General features: G+C 35.5%; 2 protein-coding genes across 2 annotated transcripts; both read left to right on the top strand.

The window, feature by feature from the left end:
* Window positions 1–14155: 14155 nt before the first annotated feature.
* Window positions 14156–16201, top strand: LOC145959833 (uncharacterized). The gene has a single exon (XM_083079024.1). The coding sequence runs from the start codon at window positions 14936–14938 to the stop codon at window positions 16067–16069; it is 1134 nt and encodes a 377-aa protein (XP_082935150.1). The 5' UTR covers window positions 14156–14935; the 3' UTR covers window positions 16070–16201.
* Window positions 16202–17119: 918 nt separating this feature from the next.
* On the top strand, window positions 17120–18722 carry LOC145959832 (uncharacterized). The gene has a single exon (XM_083079023.1). The coding sequence runs from the start codon at window positions 17316–17318 to the stop codon at window positions 18708–18710; it is 1395 nt and encodes a 464-aa protein (XP_082935149.1). The 5' UTR covers window positions 17120–17315; the 3' UTR covers window positions 18711–18722.
* Window positions 18723–21589: the final 2867 nt, after the last annotated feature.

Here is a 21589-nt window from a genome sequence, read left to right as displayed (position 1 = left end):
TAGAAACGGTATTTATCTAATCGATATTATTAACCGATATCATTAAATCGATATTATTAACAAGAAACGAATGATAATTTTTTGTTTAATTTTATAATTTATATAATTTATCATTAAAAATACAAGAAACAACTGCGTTTCTGCTCCAACAGTACTCATTTAAATATTTTCGTATGTTATACTTTATTAAGGGTATTTCAATGTCTAAGAAAAGTGATCATCACATATTAAATTTCAAACTTGATCGGAATCATTTTGATAGTATGACTGTGAGAAATGAGAGAAGTCGATGAGGTTCCACTTGTAAATATTTCCATGATCCCAGAATCTATCGGTAAATTGTAAAAAAATGCATAAAACATTAATAAAAAAATATACGACGAATAAATGTAAATATAATTTACATTCAAGAGAGAGTGAAAATCAAATCTAAAAATACTATCCAGTAGTGAGAAGAATATAAATGCTATTTTGTTAAAAAGAGAAATAAAAGATAGAAAAGTATAATATAAATATAACATTGTATGTAAAAATGATTTAAGATGAAGTCAATATTTTTTTAATTTGCTATTTTGTTTTAAAAAAATCGCAAATATTCTGATTTACTGAGGTAATCCACTTAATCTTATACATAATTATGTTAATATGTACGATCTTAGAATCCGTAGAAAGCAGGTTGAGCAAGCCAACATCTCTCAGAGCTTTTGTAGAATTCTCTCATCGATTCACGAAGGAAGTAGACGACATTTTTGTGACATTGAGGTAAAGAATCTACATAAATTCTCAGTCTGTATTATTTTTTTTCTCTCTTTTTCTTAAATTCAACGACATAGACATATAACAACGCTAAATCTGTTATAATTTTACTAAATATAAAAAGATTACAATTTTATTCTTTTACAGATGGAACCAATCTGAATTTACCGATGAAGTACAAGGATACACAGTGCAATGTTTTTTCATCGAGGACTTAAAAAAAATTCAAATCTGCGACGATAAAAATATCACAACTACAAAATTGGAGCACATGGTGCACAATCTTAAACCTAACACGACATATTATTTCCGAGTACGTGCGCATATTAAAGTTAGTGCTGGTCCTTACACGGATTTAATCGACTACGCATGAAAATCCAATACCTAAATTATTATTATTAGCAACGACTGAAGGTGTTGACATATTGGACTTAGATTCAAATACCATTATTAATCTCGTTAAACAATCGAAATCAATACTCATAGCAGATGTAGCTTACTCAATACAAGAACATAGATTTTATTGGAGCCACGAAAATAACCTAATGACATTGGAGATTAATGAAAATAATATCACAAGACTAGCTAGTTTTGATCATAATCCATATAATCTCTGCATTGACTGGATAGCAAGAAATCTATACTGGGAAGTTCCAGACGTACGATGTGATGGACCTGTACATCTTATAAAGTTCGACTTAACAATGTGAAAAAATGGCATAATTAAATATGATACGATTTTAGGAATAAATTGTCATGAAGGACTTTCATTAACATTGAATTTTTTGAATATATTATCATCTATGGGATACGTTTATTATAGTTCATCTGAAAAAATAATTTTCCGTTAAAGATTTTCACAAATTTGTAATTTTTCTATAATTTTATGGTGGTTTTATTATAAAGATCATAAGTAATAAAAAAAGTAAAATAATAAGTTATCATATAATTATAAGAATTTTGAATTTTTACTACACATAAGTTTCTGTTTTTGTTAAATTAATGTTTTATAATAAGTAAATAATTGAAAAAATAATTTTCCGTTAAAGATTTTCACAAATTTGTAATTTTTCTATAATTTTATGTGGTTTTATTATTAAGATCATAAGTAATGAAAAAAGTAAAATAATAAGTTATCATATAATTATAAGAATTTTGAATTTTTACTACATATAAGTTTCTGTTTTTGTTAAATTAATGTTTTATAATAAGTAATTATTTTTAATTATATATTTTTTTAGAATTTTATATTACAACTCAATTAATGAAAAGAATGTGATATAATGCAATGTGATCTTGATGGAAAAAACGCGCAAATTATTCAGATAAATTCGTCCAATATGTGCTCCTGCCAATTTTATATGTATTCCTTTAGTTACATGAAAATTGATGATATGAATAATGAGAAGCCATTAATTTTACTGGGTAAAGAAAGATTACATCATTATGACAGATATTAATGTTTGTATGTGCAATATGATTTTACACAACAAAAACATGAGTGATCCAGTAGAATTCCACTTTATAAAGATTGACAGAACAAACATTTACAGTTTTATAAATAATTTAATGTTTACGAACATTAGGTTTACGAATTATCTCTACATTTTGAAAAAGAAGTATGCACTTCTCGAAACGCATTTAAATACGTTCAAAAGATAATAGTATCTCCAAAAGATAGAATTCGTCGGATTCATCAATTTCGCTTTTGATAAATCTTTACAACCGTATCCTCGAATGAGATGTCTGACACCCGAAAAAATTTACAATTTTGAGAAAGTAATTGCAACGACAAACAGCATCATTGTAAATTTTCCGGAGCCGGTTGTAAAGAGTGAATGCAAAAAATATAATTTACCAACTACTATATATACTATCTCTGTAAGCCATTGTGTAAACAACCTCAACAAATCTGAAGCATTTAATGCGCAAGCGTACGAGCAATATTATAAGATTGAGAACTTAACACCGTATACAGAATACATGTTGAAGTTTACTTTAAGCAATTATTACTTTGATAAATTATCGATAAATTCATTCGCTTCGAATGTGATACTAATAAAAACCAATCCGGGCAAGCTCAATGCACCGGAAGACGTAAGTGTTCAAGCTCTGACGCCTACTATAGCAATAGATCATTGGATGCCACCCAAGAAACTAAACTGTGCGGCGTGATCTACGAAGTGTATTGGAAGTCAGTTACACTAGTGAATGGCACGGAACAAAAAAACAAACAACTTATCAATACGTCGAAACGTATAGCAGACGACATTTTTCACAAAGATTCAGTTACCGCTATCAGTAAAACATTACTTGATATACATGCGTGTGTATGCAATTAATTTTAGTGATTTCTACAGCGAGAGTTAAGCAAGATTGTTCACATATATTCAGAACCAAACAATATTACTTTAAAAGAGGTCAATACAAATAGCATGGATATTTCACTCAAGCATCAATTTGACGGTTTTCCCTGTATTAGAGTACAAAGATGTTGCAACAGAAAGGTGGCAAAGAACGAATTATATTTAAATGAATTATAACAAAGAAGTAACATGCCATATCAAAAATTTTTAACCGGGAACTTTATACAAGTTTCGCTTGATATTGATATCCCGAATGTGAGGAAAATTTTATATGGCCGCCTGATGAAAGATTTATTTTTTCAATACTTGGTAAGCAAATGAAGATACCCATACAGCTCAAAAGGTTGCAGGTATATTGAAGAATAATTTTATTAAAACATTGCAATATTGTAAATCGATTGCAAAACTTTGCTGAGATCATTGTTATAAGATTGCGACGAAGTTAAGATGCCCTCTTTTTTATAATATTGCAATGAAATATTATAGCAACATTGCAATGTAATATATTTGAAAGAATGCAATGCTATGGATATCATCTAATAATATTACATATAGAATATTTTTGTTTCTGACGGATGAATATCTCAGGCCCGTATTTATAGTCGTTTCTCAAATCTCGTCTTAAGAACGTATCAGGTGAAATACTCAGATTGGAGTTTTGTGTCTCGAGATACGAACGATTCAATAGTTACATTTTGATTAAAGATCACTTGAGACTGTATTCAATTGAAAAGTGGAATGATTACTCACATGAAATTCGTCTTGAGATTTAAAATATTGATTAAAGCAGCGATACGCGCTTGTTTGAGTAACCTTTTTTTAAATATCATAAGTGAATATATACAAAAGTGACAGAATGTCGTCGACACAAAAAAAGAAAAATTTTACATATATATACATATATACAGGGTGATTCAAAATAACCCCAGTGTCCTTGAAATGACACATTCTTGAATCAATTCTAAGACGATTTTTCCTTTGGCAAAATTTCGTCCGAAGCTAAGTTTTTGAATTATTAAAGGAAGTAGTTAACGTACGTCGGATACAAGAGGCAGGCAAGGCTGGCGCGATTCACCGTCAGACGCGGGTGCTTACGCGGGGCGCCTGCTGCGATCAGCTGGTCGCTATACACATACAGACACACATGCGAACACATTTTTTTATTTTTTTTTTTTATCGATGAGGAATCCAATCTTTATGGACACCCTTCACCCTCTCCCGAGAAGGCTCTGGGTAGTGCGGGACTCCAGGCTGGTTGCATTCAACCAGACCTGACTACCCGCTAAACCTCACCGGTGGCATCCTAACCGTCAAAACAACTCCCCGGGAACCGCTTACGCATTACTTCCGGGGAGCTGCCATCGCGTCTGCGCAATGCGCATCATAATTCGAATTCTACAATTAATTGACCAATTGTGGTATTGATCTACAAAAGCTAAATTGAAGGGAAGTTCCGGCGCCACTGTGCAATACCGGAACTTCCCGCCCGCCATGCTTGTCAGGAACGGAGGTTTAACCCCCCGCTCCCCAGCGTGACGGGGTTACACTCATTGAACAAGGAAACATGCGAACACATACATTCTCTCTCTGTCTGTCTGTCTGTCTCTGTCTCTCTCTCTCTCTCTCTCTCTCTCTCTGTCTCTCTCTCTCTCTCTCTCTCTCTCTCTCTCTCTCCCTCTCTCTCTCCCTCTCTCTCTCTATCTCCCCCTCCCTCTCTCCCTCTCTCTTTTATTCGCTCACTCACCTGTAATTTTTTTTTTTTTTCACGGGAGAGGGGAAAATGCATTTTATGCATATCCACCGGTCGATCCAGTGAGTTATGTGGGACTCGAGTACCAAGTCGAATTACCAACTCGGTACTCCCTATCCACTAAAAATCCCTCTCTTTTCACGAATTTCCTTTGACACACTGTCCCTCTGACTTCCCGAGATCTGTTTTCACATAACGTCAAAAAATAGTTATTATTACCTTGTTCGATGACTTTTGATGTATTGTTGTAATTGCTTGAAGGAGAAATGAATTTTCCGATAGATCGTACGTTCTCAAATTTAACGTAGATATCACGTTGCAAAAGACAAGAAATCCACACTAAATTATTAACTGAAAGTTTTTCTTCCTTCATGAACTGTATTCTTTTATAAACTTTAACGTAATCACATTTATTTACTCACTCGATGAGACGAGACATTTACTAATGACTCTATCACTAATCACTATTAATCACTGTCGAATAATAACTGTTGGCGATTAAAAATCACTCGATGAAAGAAACACTCGCGGACACGTTACTACACGACGCGACGACGCGACAATGCGACGATAATTATTCGACGACTGCAAGCAGTTTTTTGTCATGGTAGGTTGTGGTAGGTTAAGGTATACTACTGGCGCTATCGAACGCGATCATGTGTTCGACTGAAGAATGCGGTAAACATATTAATATTATTATTATCATGAATGTGTGTGATATCCATACATCGTATGATATCTATTTAAAAATTAATTAGATTAAATAAGTGTTTTTAAAATATTTATTACTTTTACTATTATCATATAAAATATTAATATTAAATATTTATTTAACTATTTTATCTATTTATTTATTTATTTATCTATTTCACCTATTTATTTTTAACTATTTATTATCAATGATCGAAAATCGGTCATTGATAATAAATAGTTAAAAAATCGCCGCGCGCGGCGAAGCAGTGATTGGAGAGGGGAAGAGTCTTCGCCGCGCGCCTACACCCTCATCGCTCCTTCCCTCCCCAATCACCGTTTCGCCGCGCGCCGCCATTATGTTACAGTGAGACCACCTTCACCGCCACACACTTCTAGCCACGCGCATTGGCCGATTTTCTTTAATTTATTTCTTGTTAATTATTGCGAATATTGCATAACTGTACAAGACTTTTCTTCTAATTTTGAGCCAATCTACCTTAATTTTTTAAAGTCATGCTCACTTTCATGACACCCTGTATTATTAAATTGCAAAACATAAACATACTTCTATGTATCAATTGATGATTAATCTGTGTAAATTATCCTATTAATTCTGTCAACTTTCCCTCAAGTCATCTTCGAACCACACTTGAGTGATACGCAATTTTTCCCGACTCAAATCTTAGTTGATACGAAATCCAAAGACTATTAATATGTACACGTGTGATTTTTTCTCAAGTAGCGATTATTGAAATGCAATCAACACAGCTCAAGCTGCATCTCAAGACAAACTTCCTCTGAGTATCTCTATTGAATCGAGATTATAAATGAATACCATATTGATTCTTAAGATTCATTTATTAAACCGTATCACATCTCAAGATTAGTTTCAGCTGAGTATTTCAGCAGAATCATGATTATAAATACGGGCCTAAGGCCCGTATTTATAGTCGTTTCTCGAGTCTCGTCTCAAGAACGTATCAGATGAGATACTCAGATTGGAGGATTTTATGTCTTGAGATACGAACGGTTCAATAGTTACATTTTGATTAAAGATCACTTGAGACTGTATTCAATTGAAAAATGGAATAATTACTTACATGCAATTCGTCTTGAGATTTAAAATATTGATTAAAGCAGCGATACGCGCTTGTTTGTGTAACCTTTTTTTTAAATAAGTGTCATAAGTGAATACAAAAGTGACAGAATGTCATCGATACAAAAAAATAAAAATTTTACATCTTTTGAAAAAAAGTTTTTACTTGAATGCATGGTCAAGTACAAACATGTTATTGAAAATAAAAAAACGGATGGCAGTTCCATTAAAGCCAAGCAAGAAGCATGGCTCAAGATTGCATCTGCTTTCAATGCCAGCACTTATATTAATGAAAAGGTAATTATTATATATAATAATTTATATAATTGTATATAATAATAATAATATAATAATATAATAATATAATAATAATATAATTTATGTAATTATATATAATAATTATTATAAATAATTTACATTATTATATATAATTTATGTATTACATTATTATTTGAGTAATTAATTTTTTACATATAGGTTACAGACAAACAGTTGCAAAGATTATGGGCAAATTTAGAACAACGCCAACGAAGCGAACTAGCTAAAAAAAGGCAACATAGAATTGCCACGGATGGTGGAGAAGCTATGGGGATGTAGAAATAGATCCTTTAATAGAAATTATAAACCCGCATTTAATTATGGAAATTCCATCAATTAATGATTCCGATAATCTCCACCAAACTGAACGTAAGAGATTATTGTATATTATTATTATTTATCTTTATGATTATTATAATTATTATTAGTATTATTATTATTATCATTATGTATTATTATTCTTATTGTTATATTTATTATTTATTTATTATTATATTTATTATTATTTATTAATAATTTATTATGTTTATTAATAATTATTATATTACAGTTAATGAATCAATTACTTTATCCGATAATATAAACGATACTTTGCCAATTTTGATTGAAGAGTCTGAAAATGAAGGTATTACAATTAAATTATTTAATATTAATAAATATTAGAGATTTTATATTAATAAATTTTAAATATATTATAATAATTTTTGTAATCCACTCACATGTATATTTATTATATGTATATTTTTATATGATTGTCTTTTGTACAATAAATAACGGTGTAATAATTTCGACACTAGACTCGCATTGCCACTTATACCAATTTATACTTTTAATTTTATATTCACGAGTCTGACATTTTTAATAACTTTAATTTAACGCTGGCTGCAAGAATGCGTTCCTATTCGTTCTTTAGTAATATTAAATTTATATTTGGATGATGCTGTTCTTTCTTTGAAAAGATGGATCAAATATCAGAAAATAATTATTAACTGTAAGGTCAAAATCGAGTTTTTACGTAAGTGTATTATGTACAATGTCACACCACCACACATCGAGAATTGTTTCAAAACATTTAAGAATTTCACACATCCTAAAACCGTTAATAAATTTAAATTCTTCAAACATGTGTTTGCTAAAAGACTTTTGCGTATTAAAATTGATGACACTTATGCTTTATCTAAGTTTGCATATGCTCAGATTTATAGGATTTCAAAGTTTATATATTCTCGCGTTCCGTTGTTCGTCTGCAATTCTTTCTTTTCAAAACAAATGAGACCATTACATTTCTTTTTTCGTAGTCGACGGGATAGGCTCAACAAGAAATTTGTTTCTCTAAGAGCTAAACATAATACTTTTAACCGAAGCTATGAGTCTATACATTATTTTTGTAACTTGTCCTCTACACCTGGAAATTTCGGAGATCTTAACCACATAAAGTTCTCCTTTAAACCTCCTAAACCATCCGTTTGTCTGAATGACATTGTTGAAATTAAAGTGGATTCTGGTTCCTTTAACAACAATTATTTTTCCTTCTCTAATATTAATAGGAAATGGTTTGTTAATTTGTCGTCTATTGTCATTTCCTAAAGATGTACAACCTTTGTTACAACTGGGGGAGAATTTCAGTCTCTCCATACATAATAAAGACAAACTAACTATGGAATTTATTAAGAGTTTTGAAAACAGCATGAAAAAGCTCCCTATAGTTAACCAATTAACCATTCGAAATCGATCATTGGATATCATTAATAATTTACCTAATTACTCAGTGGGGAGAGATAAATTTAGTGAGATGCTCGGTCGGCTGGTGGAGACCATAAAAAAGTTCCTCAGGAATAATAAGGACCTAATCTTGACTCGCGCAGATAAGGGTAATGTTACTGTGGCTTTAGATAAAAATAAATATGTCAATGAAATCGAAAATATACTAGGAGATTCTGACACTTACACAATTGTTGGAAGAAACCCTGTTAAAAGATTATCAAGTTGGTTGCGCGAGACTTTAAAGAGATGGAAAAATTTGAATTTTATATCAGCCTCCACTTATAGGACTCTTTATTGCAGCGATGGCATTCTACCAAGGGCATATGGTTTACCCAAAATCCATAAACCTAATTGTCCATTCAGATTAATTGTTTCTTCTATCAATAGTCCATTATATCATTTATCCACATTTTTACATAAAACTATGATTAAAAGCTTCCCTGTCTCTCCTAGCCATGTTTCCAACAACTATGAAGTCGTCAAGAGATTGTCTAACATGTATCTTGAAGATGGTTTCCAATTAGTTTCGTTGGATGTAATTTCTCTTTTCACTAACGTACCGACTGATTTGATTTTCGACAGTGTTTCCTCCAGATGGAATCATATTTCTCCAAACTGTGACATACCACGCGATGAATTTCTCTCAGCACTAAAATTTATATTGGAATCATCTTTTTTCACGTTCAATAACATCATTTATAAACAATCATTTGGGACTCCTATGGGTTTTCCCCTGTCTCCTACAGTAGCGGACATAGTTTTACAAGACTTAGAAAATAAAGCGCTTGCCTCCTTAAAATTCATCCCTCCGTTTTATTTGAGATATGTTGATGACGTAATCTTAGCGGTCCCTCCTTCCTTACTTAATCATACTTTTGGCACATGCAACTCCTTTCATCCTCGTTTACAATTTACTATGGAAATTGGAGTGGGCAGCAGAATTAACTTCTTGGATGTAACTTTAATTTTAGACAACAACTATATTATTTTTGATTGGTAAAGATACTTTTTCCGATAGATACCTGCATTTCTCAATACCTCTTATGCCAAAAAAGAGGCACAGTAATTGGCTTAATTGACAAAGTTTTTCTTCTGTCTCATCCCTCTTTTCATTCGAAAAATATTAAAAGTGTTATTAATATTTTGCTGAATAATGATTACCCTCTCCATTTTATTTTCAGTACATGGTCTGACCGCCTTAAAAAACCCTTTTTTAAAACAGATTCCAACGTCAACAAATCTCTAATCACAGATGCCAATAATTCCATTACATATTTTACCATACCTTATGTCTCCACATTCTCTGAGCGTGTTAAAGATATTGTCAAGGATCCAAATATTCGATTATCTTACTACAGTATTAATAAAATGAGTAATTTCATCAAAGTCCACAAAGACCCCCTTCCTATTTGTGATTCTATGAATGTCATATACAAATTAAATTGCACTGACTGTGATGCTTCTTATGTGGGACAGACCAGCAGGCAACTACGTACCAGAATTAACGAGCATCGTTGTCACATTAAACGCAATACTAACACTCAATCAGTTATCACTAACCATAGATTGAATTTCGACCATGATTTTAATTGGGAGGATGTTAAAATTTTAAACCAGGAGCCTTTCTTGAGCAAAAGACTAATTTCTGAAATGTTATTTATTAAGAGACAAAACAATGGTCTAAATCTGTAGACGGATACCGAACGTTTACCCGAAATTTATTTAAACATTGTTAATAATTTACCAAAAATTTAATAGTTATATCTTTTGTACCATATTTGAATTTTTGTGACTTTGCGCATGTGTATATTTATATATTATTATCGACTCGCTCTGACTCGTTTATAAAGTAGCCTCGTTACGTCTCGAGGACTAGTCAAAACTTTTGTCGTTGAGATGATGGTCGGTCTCTCTTCACCTTTATTGTCTGCCAATGTTTTCGATGTCTGGAAGTAAGTGAATTTTTTAGTGTTCCTTTATACAATTTTAACTCCGTAATTTTTTAATTTTTTTAAATTTTAAAACTCTTATTTATTTATTTTTCTACATTTAGTCTACTTATTTCTCCTAATTTATTTAAGCTATTTTATTAATTCAAATTGTTGTTCGGTTTGATGTAATTTATTTACTGAAAGATTCGGATTGTTTAAATTGCAGACATCGTCAAAACAACAATGAGACACCGCATCATTCAACTGAAACGTATTTTTAGACAGCACACTTATGCTTGACTCCAAATTTGTAATATTATTTCATTACCTAGTTCGTTTAAATTTGCGCTGAAGATGACCCAAAAATAGGGTCGAAACGTTCGTAATCCACTCACATGTATATTTATTATATGTATATTTTTATATGATTGTCTTTTGTACAATAAATAACGGTGTAATAATTTCGACACTAGACTCGCATTGCTACTTATACCAATTTATACTTTTAATTTTATATTCACGAGTCCGACATTTTTAATAGTAAATTTTAAATATTCTTATAATAATAATGTATTATTAATTACATATATATATATATATATATATATATAATCAATAATACATTATTATTATAAGAATATTTAAAATTTACTATTAAAAATGTCGGACTCGTGAATATAAAATTAAAAGTATAAATTGGTATAAGTAGCAATGCGAGTCTAGTGTCGAAATTATTACACCGTTATTTATTGTACAAAAGACAATCATATAAAAATATACATATAATAAATATACATGTGAGTGGATTACGAACGTTTCGACCCTATTTTGGGGTCATCTTAATTTTACATAAACCGTAAAATATCTTGTAAAATATTCATTTTTCGATTATCTTACCTTAATACTTTTATGTACAAAATAATGAGAGGAATCAATTGGTGTAAAGAAAACACATAATTGTTTCGAAAAAAAAAATGTAATTTGCAATTAACAATTACATTTTTTTTTTCGAAACAATTATGTGTTTTCCTTACACCAATTGATTCCTCTCATTATTTTGTACGTAAAAGTATTAAAATAAGATAATCGGAAAATGAATATTTTACAAGATATTTTACGATTTATGTAAAATTAAGAAATTATTTCAAGCCTCATAACTCAAAAAGTTCTTAACGAAGAGGTACTTAATTATAGTGTTTTGGAAAGCTCTCGAGATAAGCTACAATAATATGCAATGACGAATAGTAGGTTCCATTTAAGAAATTGAAGGTGACCTTCATGTGACCTTCAAATGACTCTTCAAGGTCAAATCAATGGTACCTTCTTATGGCCCCCTCGAAACCAAACAACTTTTGTCTGAAACATTTTTCTCTCCCGGGCTTGGTTTTCGAGATATTCGACTGGATGGATTAAAATGGGCCAACCTGTATATATATATATATATATATATATATATATATATATATATATATCATGTACATAATATGTTATTATTACAATATATAAATTTTCTTTATTATTAATATCTATTTGCTTTTTTTTTAAATAATTGTTAGATATAAAACCGAGAAAACCAAAGAAAAATAAAATAGACGTAACACCAATAAAAGAAAAGAAAATAGACATATCACCTGCAAAAACTGTTGTCCATTTTCAATACACGAACGTAAGATGCTGTACGAAGACAAGAAAAGTACAATTATAGAAAACGAAGCAGAAGAAAGATTGAAATTAATAAAATTAGACAAGCAGTTACGAGAAGAACAAATTCGAACGAAAAGAGAAAAGCAGAGAGAAGCCAAAGCACGAACAGATATAGCGGAATTAGAATTAGAAGTTTTAAAAAGTTAAGTTAAAAATCTTATCTTATGTTATTATATCAATTACATTATTATTATTATTATATTATTATAATGTTATATATTATAAATTATAATTAATATTGTTACATGTTACATATAATAAACAGACAATTTTAATAGTAGGTATACAAGGCGGGTTCTAACGCAGGTCCTCTCAGGGGGGGTGAGGCGCGAGGGGATCTCAGCGGCGCGGGGGAATGACGTCACGCGGGACGGAGGGGATTTCGTAGGCGCGGGGGCTGCGGGGCGGGGCGGGGGACGCTTGTGTTGGATGTTTTATGACAAGTATAAACAATCATAAACCGATTGATAAACAGCGGTATTTGAAGAGGATTGGGTCTTCGGGCCTAACCCAAAATCATTTTCCCCTTTTTTTTATTTTTTTATCTTATTTTATTTTATCTTATTTTTTTAATGAAGAATTGTAACGTATCAGCACTGATGTTCGGCTGCTTTGTACCCTTGCCGCGCGTGTGAGAGAGAACGATAATATCGCGTGCGAAAAGAATGCGTACGAGAGAAAACGATAGCGAGACTTATAATTAATGCGAGAGCATGCAAAGGATTGGAGCGCAAGGGAAAGGCGTGTAAATAATTACAATTTTTTTTGTTACAATTAAAAATATATATAATTTATTTAAATGTGTGTATGAGTATTACAAATTGTGTGTGTGTGTGTGTGTGTATGTGTGTGTGTGTGTGTGTGTACTTAATATTAAAATTATATAAAATTTAAAAATTAATAAAATATAGGAGGAAAAAAAAAGATGAATATAAAATAATGCGGACGGTGCGCCGGGCTGTAAGGGAGAGGCAGCTCCTGAAACAGGAAAAACGCTAGATTAATTTTATCTTAATTAAAATAAAAAAAAAAAAAAATTTATTTTAAGATACTTTTGATATATAATAAATTGTAAGTTACTTACAATGTTATCCATGATCCATTTATTTAATTTGTGCAAATAGGGCACATGTTGCAGGCCAATATTTGATTCAAACATTTTCTGCACCCTGTGCATGACATACTCGAATTTTCCAAATGAACATAAGCTATGGTTCTATGTTCTCGAACAGCACTAGTTTCTTCAAACTGATACGGTACACTTAGAAAGCATTCGATACAATATTTCGATCCATTTTCCATGTAGTAATAGGAAATGCAACATATCTTTGTTGCTTCGTTGTATGTCATTATTTCAGGTATGCTTAAATCTCGCTGTTTCTTTTGTAACCGTTCATCAAGAATATCGACACTATTGTCACTATCATAATCACTGTCCTTCGCCAAGGGTTCTATATCAGATTCATCATCTTCCATCTCTCTCCTCTCTCTCTCCTCTCTCTCTATCTCCATCCTCTCCGCCACAGCTGGATCCATCCAATCATCGTAATCATCATCCGTATCGTCGTCGATGATAATTACGTTTTCTTCAGCCATTGCACAAGACCACCGAAACACAGAAGAGCAACGAAAGAAATGACACTCTAGTGCAGCAGACTCCTCTTCATTATATATATTTTTTAACATAAACAATATAAACGCGGGGGAATGACGTCACGCGGGGCGGAGGGGATTTCGTAGGCGCGGGGGCTGCGGGGCGGGGCGGGGGACGCTTGGGGATGTGTTGGATGTTTTATGACGAGTATAAACAATCATAAACCGATGTCCAGATGGTAAACAGCGGTATTTGAAGAGGATTGAATATTAGGGCCAGAATTATTTTCCATATTTTTTCTAGGAAGAATTGCAACGTATCAGCGCCGATATTCGGCTGCTTTGTGCCCTTGTCGCGCGTGAGAGAGAACGAATTCTTTCTGAGATGTAAATAAATGATTATTATGATACACCACTTATTTATTTTACACAAAGATGAAAAGGTTTAGACGAAATACAGGGAGGATTGAAGCGCATCAAGTCACAGTACATGATTTGAACGCGCATCGACACGTCGCGTCGGTATAGTAAAAGTATAGTCAAAAAGTATAGTGTTCTGTCAGTGTTGTGTGATAATATATATATATATATAAAAAAAAAAAAAAAATGGAAGACGAAGATCACGCGTTGTCATCTGACAGTGACTGCATTAGTGACTGCAGTGAGAACTCCACGGAATTCAGAGAGAAAATAGTGTCTGTTGCGGAAATTAATGCTTTAAACGCACGTAGTACAAAATTTTGTATCATATACAGTTATTATTCCACGGGTGGTGCTCTAGCTGTATGTCCTTCGTGTATGATTGCATTGCAAGGCGTGGATAGCCAAATGATGTATGCTATTAGAAAACATAAAATTGAGACACTTAATGCGATGGATGGCCGATTTTGTTCAAGGTGTAGCGAGCCGTTGTATATAAGATTTCCATGCAATATGTGCCCAATTTGCACTTAGTGAAAAAAAAATGGAAAATATCGAACAGACTGAACGCGACCTGGTGGAGCGATCCAACCAAATTGCCACCTTGGGCGAATATTTTGCATGGCTACAACGATGCAACGAGTACATCGAGTCGCTGGAAGAGCAAAGTCGGATCAAACGACTACGATTATCGATCGGGAATCAACAATCATTGATTGCTCGGATCGCGCGACTCGAAGGTGCAAAGACTCGATTGCAGAGACAGTTTATGCCCAGTGGTGGTAATTACAGTGGCGACAATAACGCGGGTGCCGGATGTAGCGCGCATCAAAATGAACTTGTGTGGCGCGAGATTGATACCGCGTTCGATAACCGTATTCTGACCGGTGCTGTGATTAACGCAAACCATATCGAACCTCGTCAATTTCTCGATGACGCCAAAGACATTGTGATAGAACATGTGCAGGACGTTATAAGAAGACACAACAGTGTAAAAGTGAACACTATATTCAATGGTGAATTTGTGTCGGGTGATAAGCACGCAAATAAAAGTACCAATACGAGAAACTGTGAACTCTTTCACACATCCGATTTACACGAGTGGTACGAGCGTCGCGTTATCGAACCCACTCTAGCATCGCTGGAAGAATTTCAGGAACGCGATAGTGGCTGGGCATTGTCACGAATACAGAATTTAACTGTAAATATAAATAAGTATAATCCTATGCGCGCGGGATGCCATATAAAATTGTCGCGGGAGATTATGATGAAGAGAGCAGTGATTAACGTACAATCAAAAGACAATGCGTGTTTCGCGTGGGCAGTGGTCGCCGCTCTATATCCCGCTGAAAGAGACACGAATCGGGAATCTTCATATCCCCACTATACGACGGTGTTAAATGTACAAAATATTGAGTTTCCGATGACGTTGAACCAACTAAAAAAGTTTGAACTTGTCAACGATATTTCGATCAACGTCTACAGCATCGAAGAGAAGAACAGCATTGTTCCGATACGTCTTTCGCAGCAGAAGCGGGACAAGCATGTCAACTTGTTGTACGTGGAAGACGACAACAATGTCGGACATTTCGCATGGATCAAGAACTTATCCCGACTCGTGAGCTCGCAACTGAGCAAACACAAGAATCAAAAATATATCTGCGATCGGTGTGTATAATTTGAATAATTTATGTAATTATAAAATATAATGCATTGCATAAATCTTTAATTTTTTAAAAATTTTTATTTTCTTTTATAGATGCATGCATTACTTTGGTTCGGACGACAAGTTGCAGTTACATACGGTAGACTGCGGAAAAATAAATGACTGCGCTATCCGGTTACCGAGCGATAAGGACAAGTGGTTATCGTTCAACAATTACAACAGGAAAGAGCAGCTTCCATTCATCGTGTACGCCGACTTGGAATGCGTTCTGACCAAGATGGAGGAAGAGAAGAATATGTGCCAGCACCATCAAGTATTTAGCATAGCATATTATATACATTGCTCGTACAACGACTCATTATCCGCATATCATTCGCGTCGCAGTACCGATTGTATAGCATGGTTCGTCGAGCAACTTAAAATGTTAGCATTTCGTGTAAAAAATATTTTAACTACTAATGTCCCTATGGTAGATTTAACATTTGAAGAGTGTGAAAAATTTAATAACGCTACTCAATGTCATATATGCGAAAAACCGTTCGCGCAAGACGATACACGCGTACGCGATCATTGCCATTTGACTGGACGGTACAGAGGTCCCGCGCATTCAAATTGTAATTTAAATTATAAAGAGTCTTTCTGTATTCCGATAGTGTTTCATAATTTATCCGGTTATGATTCGCATTTCATTATCGAGGAAATAGCCACAGCGTTCGAAGGGAGAGTCGAGTTACTTCCAATAACGAAAGAGAAATATATATCGTTTACCAAAAACGTCGATCTTAAGGAAGAAAAACCAAAAAATCAAGTAAAATTACGCTTCATCGATTCATTCAAATTTCTTACGGCAAGTCTCGACAAATTAGCATCTTATCTAGATAAAGATAAACTGGATATTTTAAAATCAGAATTTCAAAATTTATCGAGTGAAAATTTCAAATTATTAACACGAAAAGGTGTGTTTCCATACGAATACATCGATTCCGTTGACAAGTTGCAAGATACATGTTTACCACCGCGCGAATCATTTTACAGTTCCTTAACCGGTGAAACTATATCCGAGAGCGATTACGCGTACGCCGAGAACATCTGGACGCGATTCTCCATTCGAACGCTAGGCGAGTATAGCGATTTATATCTTAAAATCGATGTCTTGTTATTAGCCGATATTTTTGAAAACTTTCGCGAGAAATGTATCGAAAGTTACGGACTCGACCCTGCGTATTATTATACTCTTCCCGGATACACGTGGGACGCCATGTTGAAGCATACAAAGATTACGTTCGAATTGCTTACCGACATCGACATGGTCATGTTTATCGAACGCGGTATACGCGGTGGTCTGAGTCAGTGTTCCAACAGATACGCGCGCGCTAATAACAAGTACATGCAACAATCGTACGATCCATCGAAACCATCGTCGTATTTGATGTATTTCGATGTAAATAATTTATACGGATGGGCAATGTGTCAACCGTTGCCCTATGCCGATTTTCGATGGGTCGATGACGTGTCGAATTTTGACGTAGCATCGATCGCGTTAGATTCGCCTACGGGTTATATCCTCGAAGTCGATCTCGAGTACCCGCAACATCTTCACGATACGCACACTGACCTTCCGTTTTGTCCGACACGCGACAAGCCGCCCGGCAAGCGGCAAGACAAACTCCTCGCAACATTATACGATAAGAAGCGTTACGTGATACACTACCGTAATCTACAGCAATGTACGCGACACGGCCTTCGCGTTACAAAAATACATCGAATTTTACAGTTTTCACAATCTCCGTGGCTTCGCAGTTATATCGAATTAAATACACAGTTTAGAACACTCGCGAAAAATGATTTTGAAAAAAATTTATATAAACTTATGAATAACGCGGTATTTGGCAAGACGATGGAAAATGTGCGTAATCGTGTCGACGTAAAATTATTAACAAAGTGGGACGGACGATACGGCGCAGAGGCAATGATCGCTAAACCAAATTTCCACAGCAGAAGCGTCTTTTCGGAAAATTTAATAGCTGTGGAATTGCGCAAACTCGAGGTGAAATTCTACAAACCAATCTACGTGGGTATGTGTATACTCGACATATCCAAGACATGTTTGTACGAGTTTCATCATGAGTATATGTCTCCCCTGTATCGCGACAAATGTAAGGTCATGTACACCGATACCGATAGTCTCATATATCACATTGAGTGCGAAGACATGTACAAAAATATGAAGCGCGACGTCAGCAGATTCGACACTAGCGATTATGCTGCAAACAATGCGTACGGTATGCCGCTCGTAAATAAAAAGGTACCGGGTCTAATGAAGGATGAAAATAACGGTGCCATAATGACCGAATTTGCCGGGCTCAGAGCAAAAATGTACGCATTACGAGTCGATGGAAAAAAGGATACGAAGAAAGTTAAAGGCGTCAAGAGCAACGTTGTCGCGAGAACGATAACGTTTGACGATTACACACGGTGTTTGAAAGAAGAAATTGAAATGACGCGCCAGCAGTCGTGTATACGATCGAAATTGCACCAAGTATACACAATCCGCGAGACAAAAATTGCTCTGAGTCCGTACGACGACAAGCGGTATATCGTACCCGAAACCACCGATACGCTACCGTGGGGGCATTATAAGATACCATTGTAAAGTGTGTGTGTGTGTGTGAAAGAAATATTAATAAAGATTTTTGTATTTTTATATTTCATATATTTTTGTAATGCATATCTCATACATCTTATATTAAAAAATACATGTACTATCGCAAGGAATATTGATAAGGATTTTTATGTATATTTTCATTTTTCAAATATTATATATGTTATACACATATATTTTTTCCAGAAAATTAAAAATAAACACTGTATGAATTAAATCACATTGTCTTTATGTATCCAAGAATTGTGCGAATTGTCAAATCCCAACCATTTCACGTAAACCTCGTCACCCCTCCTACGCAGTACTTTCTCCACGAGATACACGTCCGGATAATTCGCGCGATGCAACTCGTGCTCGTAGAACGCTCCAGCGATAGGTTTTTTACGATAATCCTCAAGTAGATAGCTTACGGGATTAGTATGCTGCACTTTTACAATTTTAAACACTTCGGTTGTCCAATTTGGCGTGTAACCTTTCTCAAAAATTGTCTTGTACTTGCTAACGCGTACCGAGTCACCTACTTTGAATTTTGCCGGACCCGCGATATTTACACGATTATACACAGTAGCCAAGAGTCTTTCAGCGACCGCGGGGGTAACGTCGACGGGTCGCATACCGATCGTTCGATGCTTGCGCGCGTTGTAATCCGATACGAGTCGCGGCAACGCGCTGATCCACTTGTAAGATCCGTTCAGCGTAAACATCTTCCACATGTCGTTTTTCAGCGTGCGATTGAATCGCTCAACGATCGATGCCTTCAATACTGAATATGTAGAATAATGATTGATGTCATGTTTCCGCATGAGCCGTTGCACGTCAGCGTTATAAAATTCCTTCCCCATATCAGTCTGTAAGTTTTTCGGACATCTTTTGCTATTTCGAATTATCTCAGCGATAGCGTCAGCTGTCTCGCTTCCGCCTTTACTCTTGAGTGGTGCGGCCCACGCGTGCTTGCTCAACGCATCGATGACTGTGAGTATGTAGTGGTAACCTCTGTTGAAACGAGAGTACGGACGCATCTCGACAATGTCAGCTTGCCACAAGTCATCGTATCCCCGCACTATGACATGTCTTCGGGGAAAATTTTTTCTCGCCGGCGCGTGCAATTCGTTCACCAACTGCTGTTTCTCTAAACTATGTTGTTTCTTCGCTTCCTCAGTTATTCCCGATCGCCGATCCATCGTTGTTTCGATTCGTCGATCAAACGATGTGTGCCCCGAGTATCACCGTGCGTTTTATCATTCGTTACTGTTCGATAACCGTTCCTGCCCCGTTCGATAGCCGTTTCTGACCCGTTCAATAGCCGTTCGTTACCGTTCCTACCCCGTTAGTTGTCGTTCCTGCCCCGTTCGATAGCCGTTTCTGACCCGTTCGATAGCCATTCGTTAGCCGTTTCTGACCCGTTCGATAGCCGTTTCTGACCCGTTCAATAGCCGTTCGTTACCGTTCCTATCCCGTTAGTTGTCGTTCCTGCCCCGTTCGATAGCCGTTTCTGACCCGTTCGATAGCCGTTCGTTAGCCGTTTCTGACCCGTTCAATAGCCGTTTCTGACCCGTTCAATAGCCGTTCGTTACCGTTCCTACCCCGTTAGTTGTCGTTCCTGCCCCGTTCGATAGCCGTTTCTGATCCGTTCGATAGCCGTTCGTTAGCCGTTTCTGACCCGTTCGATAGTCGTTCCTTACACGTTTGATAGTCGTTTCTGAGCCGTTCACTGCCGTTCTTGACCCGTTTGTTGCCGTGATTGACCCTGTTGGTAGTCGCTTCTAAGTAGTCCGTAGCCTCGTTCACAGTCGTTTCTGACCCGTTCGCAGCCTCGTTGGCAATCGTTTCTGACTCGTTCGTAGCCGTTCCAGAGTTGTATGCCGCCTCGTATGTAGCCGTTCCTGACGTGTTCATAGCCTTGTTCGCAGCCGTTCCTGAGGTGTTCATAACCTCGTTCGCAACTGTTCTTGAATTGTTCGTAGCCTCGTTCACAGCCGTTTCCTCTTCGATCACTGCCACTCATTGTAGTTCGATAAGCCTTTGTAGATGTTCAATAGCCGCTGTTTAGCCGCTCGTAGCTGTTTCTGAATTAGTGTTAATCGCACGCTGAAGCTCGTTTATCGCAGTCTGCAAAGCTCGCACGTCCTTCTCGAACGCAGTCAGCTTCTCGTCTGATTCTTTCTGCTGATTCTTCAACGTTTTAACGCATTGTTCCACGTACAGTTTGTTGACTGCATCGGTATCAGCCTCAGGTTGCGCTACACGGCGAATCTTGCGCGACCTCGCGTCATAGTACGTAGCGACGCGACACAGAGCGTTTTGACGCAAGTAACTTGTCACCGATTTATCCCAATGATCGCTTGTTCTAATTGCTTCATTTCTCTGTTCGAATAATCCAAATTTGTTGATGGGCATTTTTTTTTTCTCGATGCGAGTGACGTCGATCGACTGATCAGTTTCGTTGAGACACCGTTTAATTTATAATAAGGCCGACTTCGCGAAGTTCCTCTATAATCGACAGGATCTCGTTGTCGTGAGCGTTGTGGCCAGCTCGGCGCGAAGCATCGAGCAATCGTAGACGATCCACTAGCTCGTTGGGATCGTCCCAGTGCACGTAATCGATCTTATTGTCGGTTAGCGTCATCGCGCGAGGCATGGATACTCCCGTACCGCATTTTTTCTTTTTCGATTCGATCGACATCAACGGTGCAATTATGTGTTTATACTTGTATCCCCTGTTGCTCTTTAATTGACCTTGCGCATCATATTGGCGTTTATGCGCACTCGTCGCCATTAATATGCTCTTATATTTTTGCATATCCTCCTCAGTGTATATGTCATCATCGGGAATTCTCTTGAAGATCAACTCGTATAATCCAGGTGTACCA

The sequence above is a fragment of the Camponotus vicinus genome, unplaced genomic scaffold, assembly GCF_025532165.1.
Source record: "Camponotus vicinus isolate PSW18456_S1 unplaced genomic scaffold, iyCamVici1.0 SCAF_1, whole genome shotgun sequence".
NCBI classification, from domain to species: domain Eukaryota; kingdom Metazoa; phylum Arthropoda; class Insecta; order Hymenoptera; family Formicidae; genus Camponotus; species Camponotus vicinus.
The sequence above is the reverse complement of the archived record's forward strand: the minus strand, read 5'-3'. Positions and strand labels throughout refer to the sequence as shown.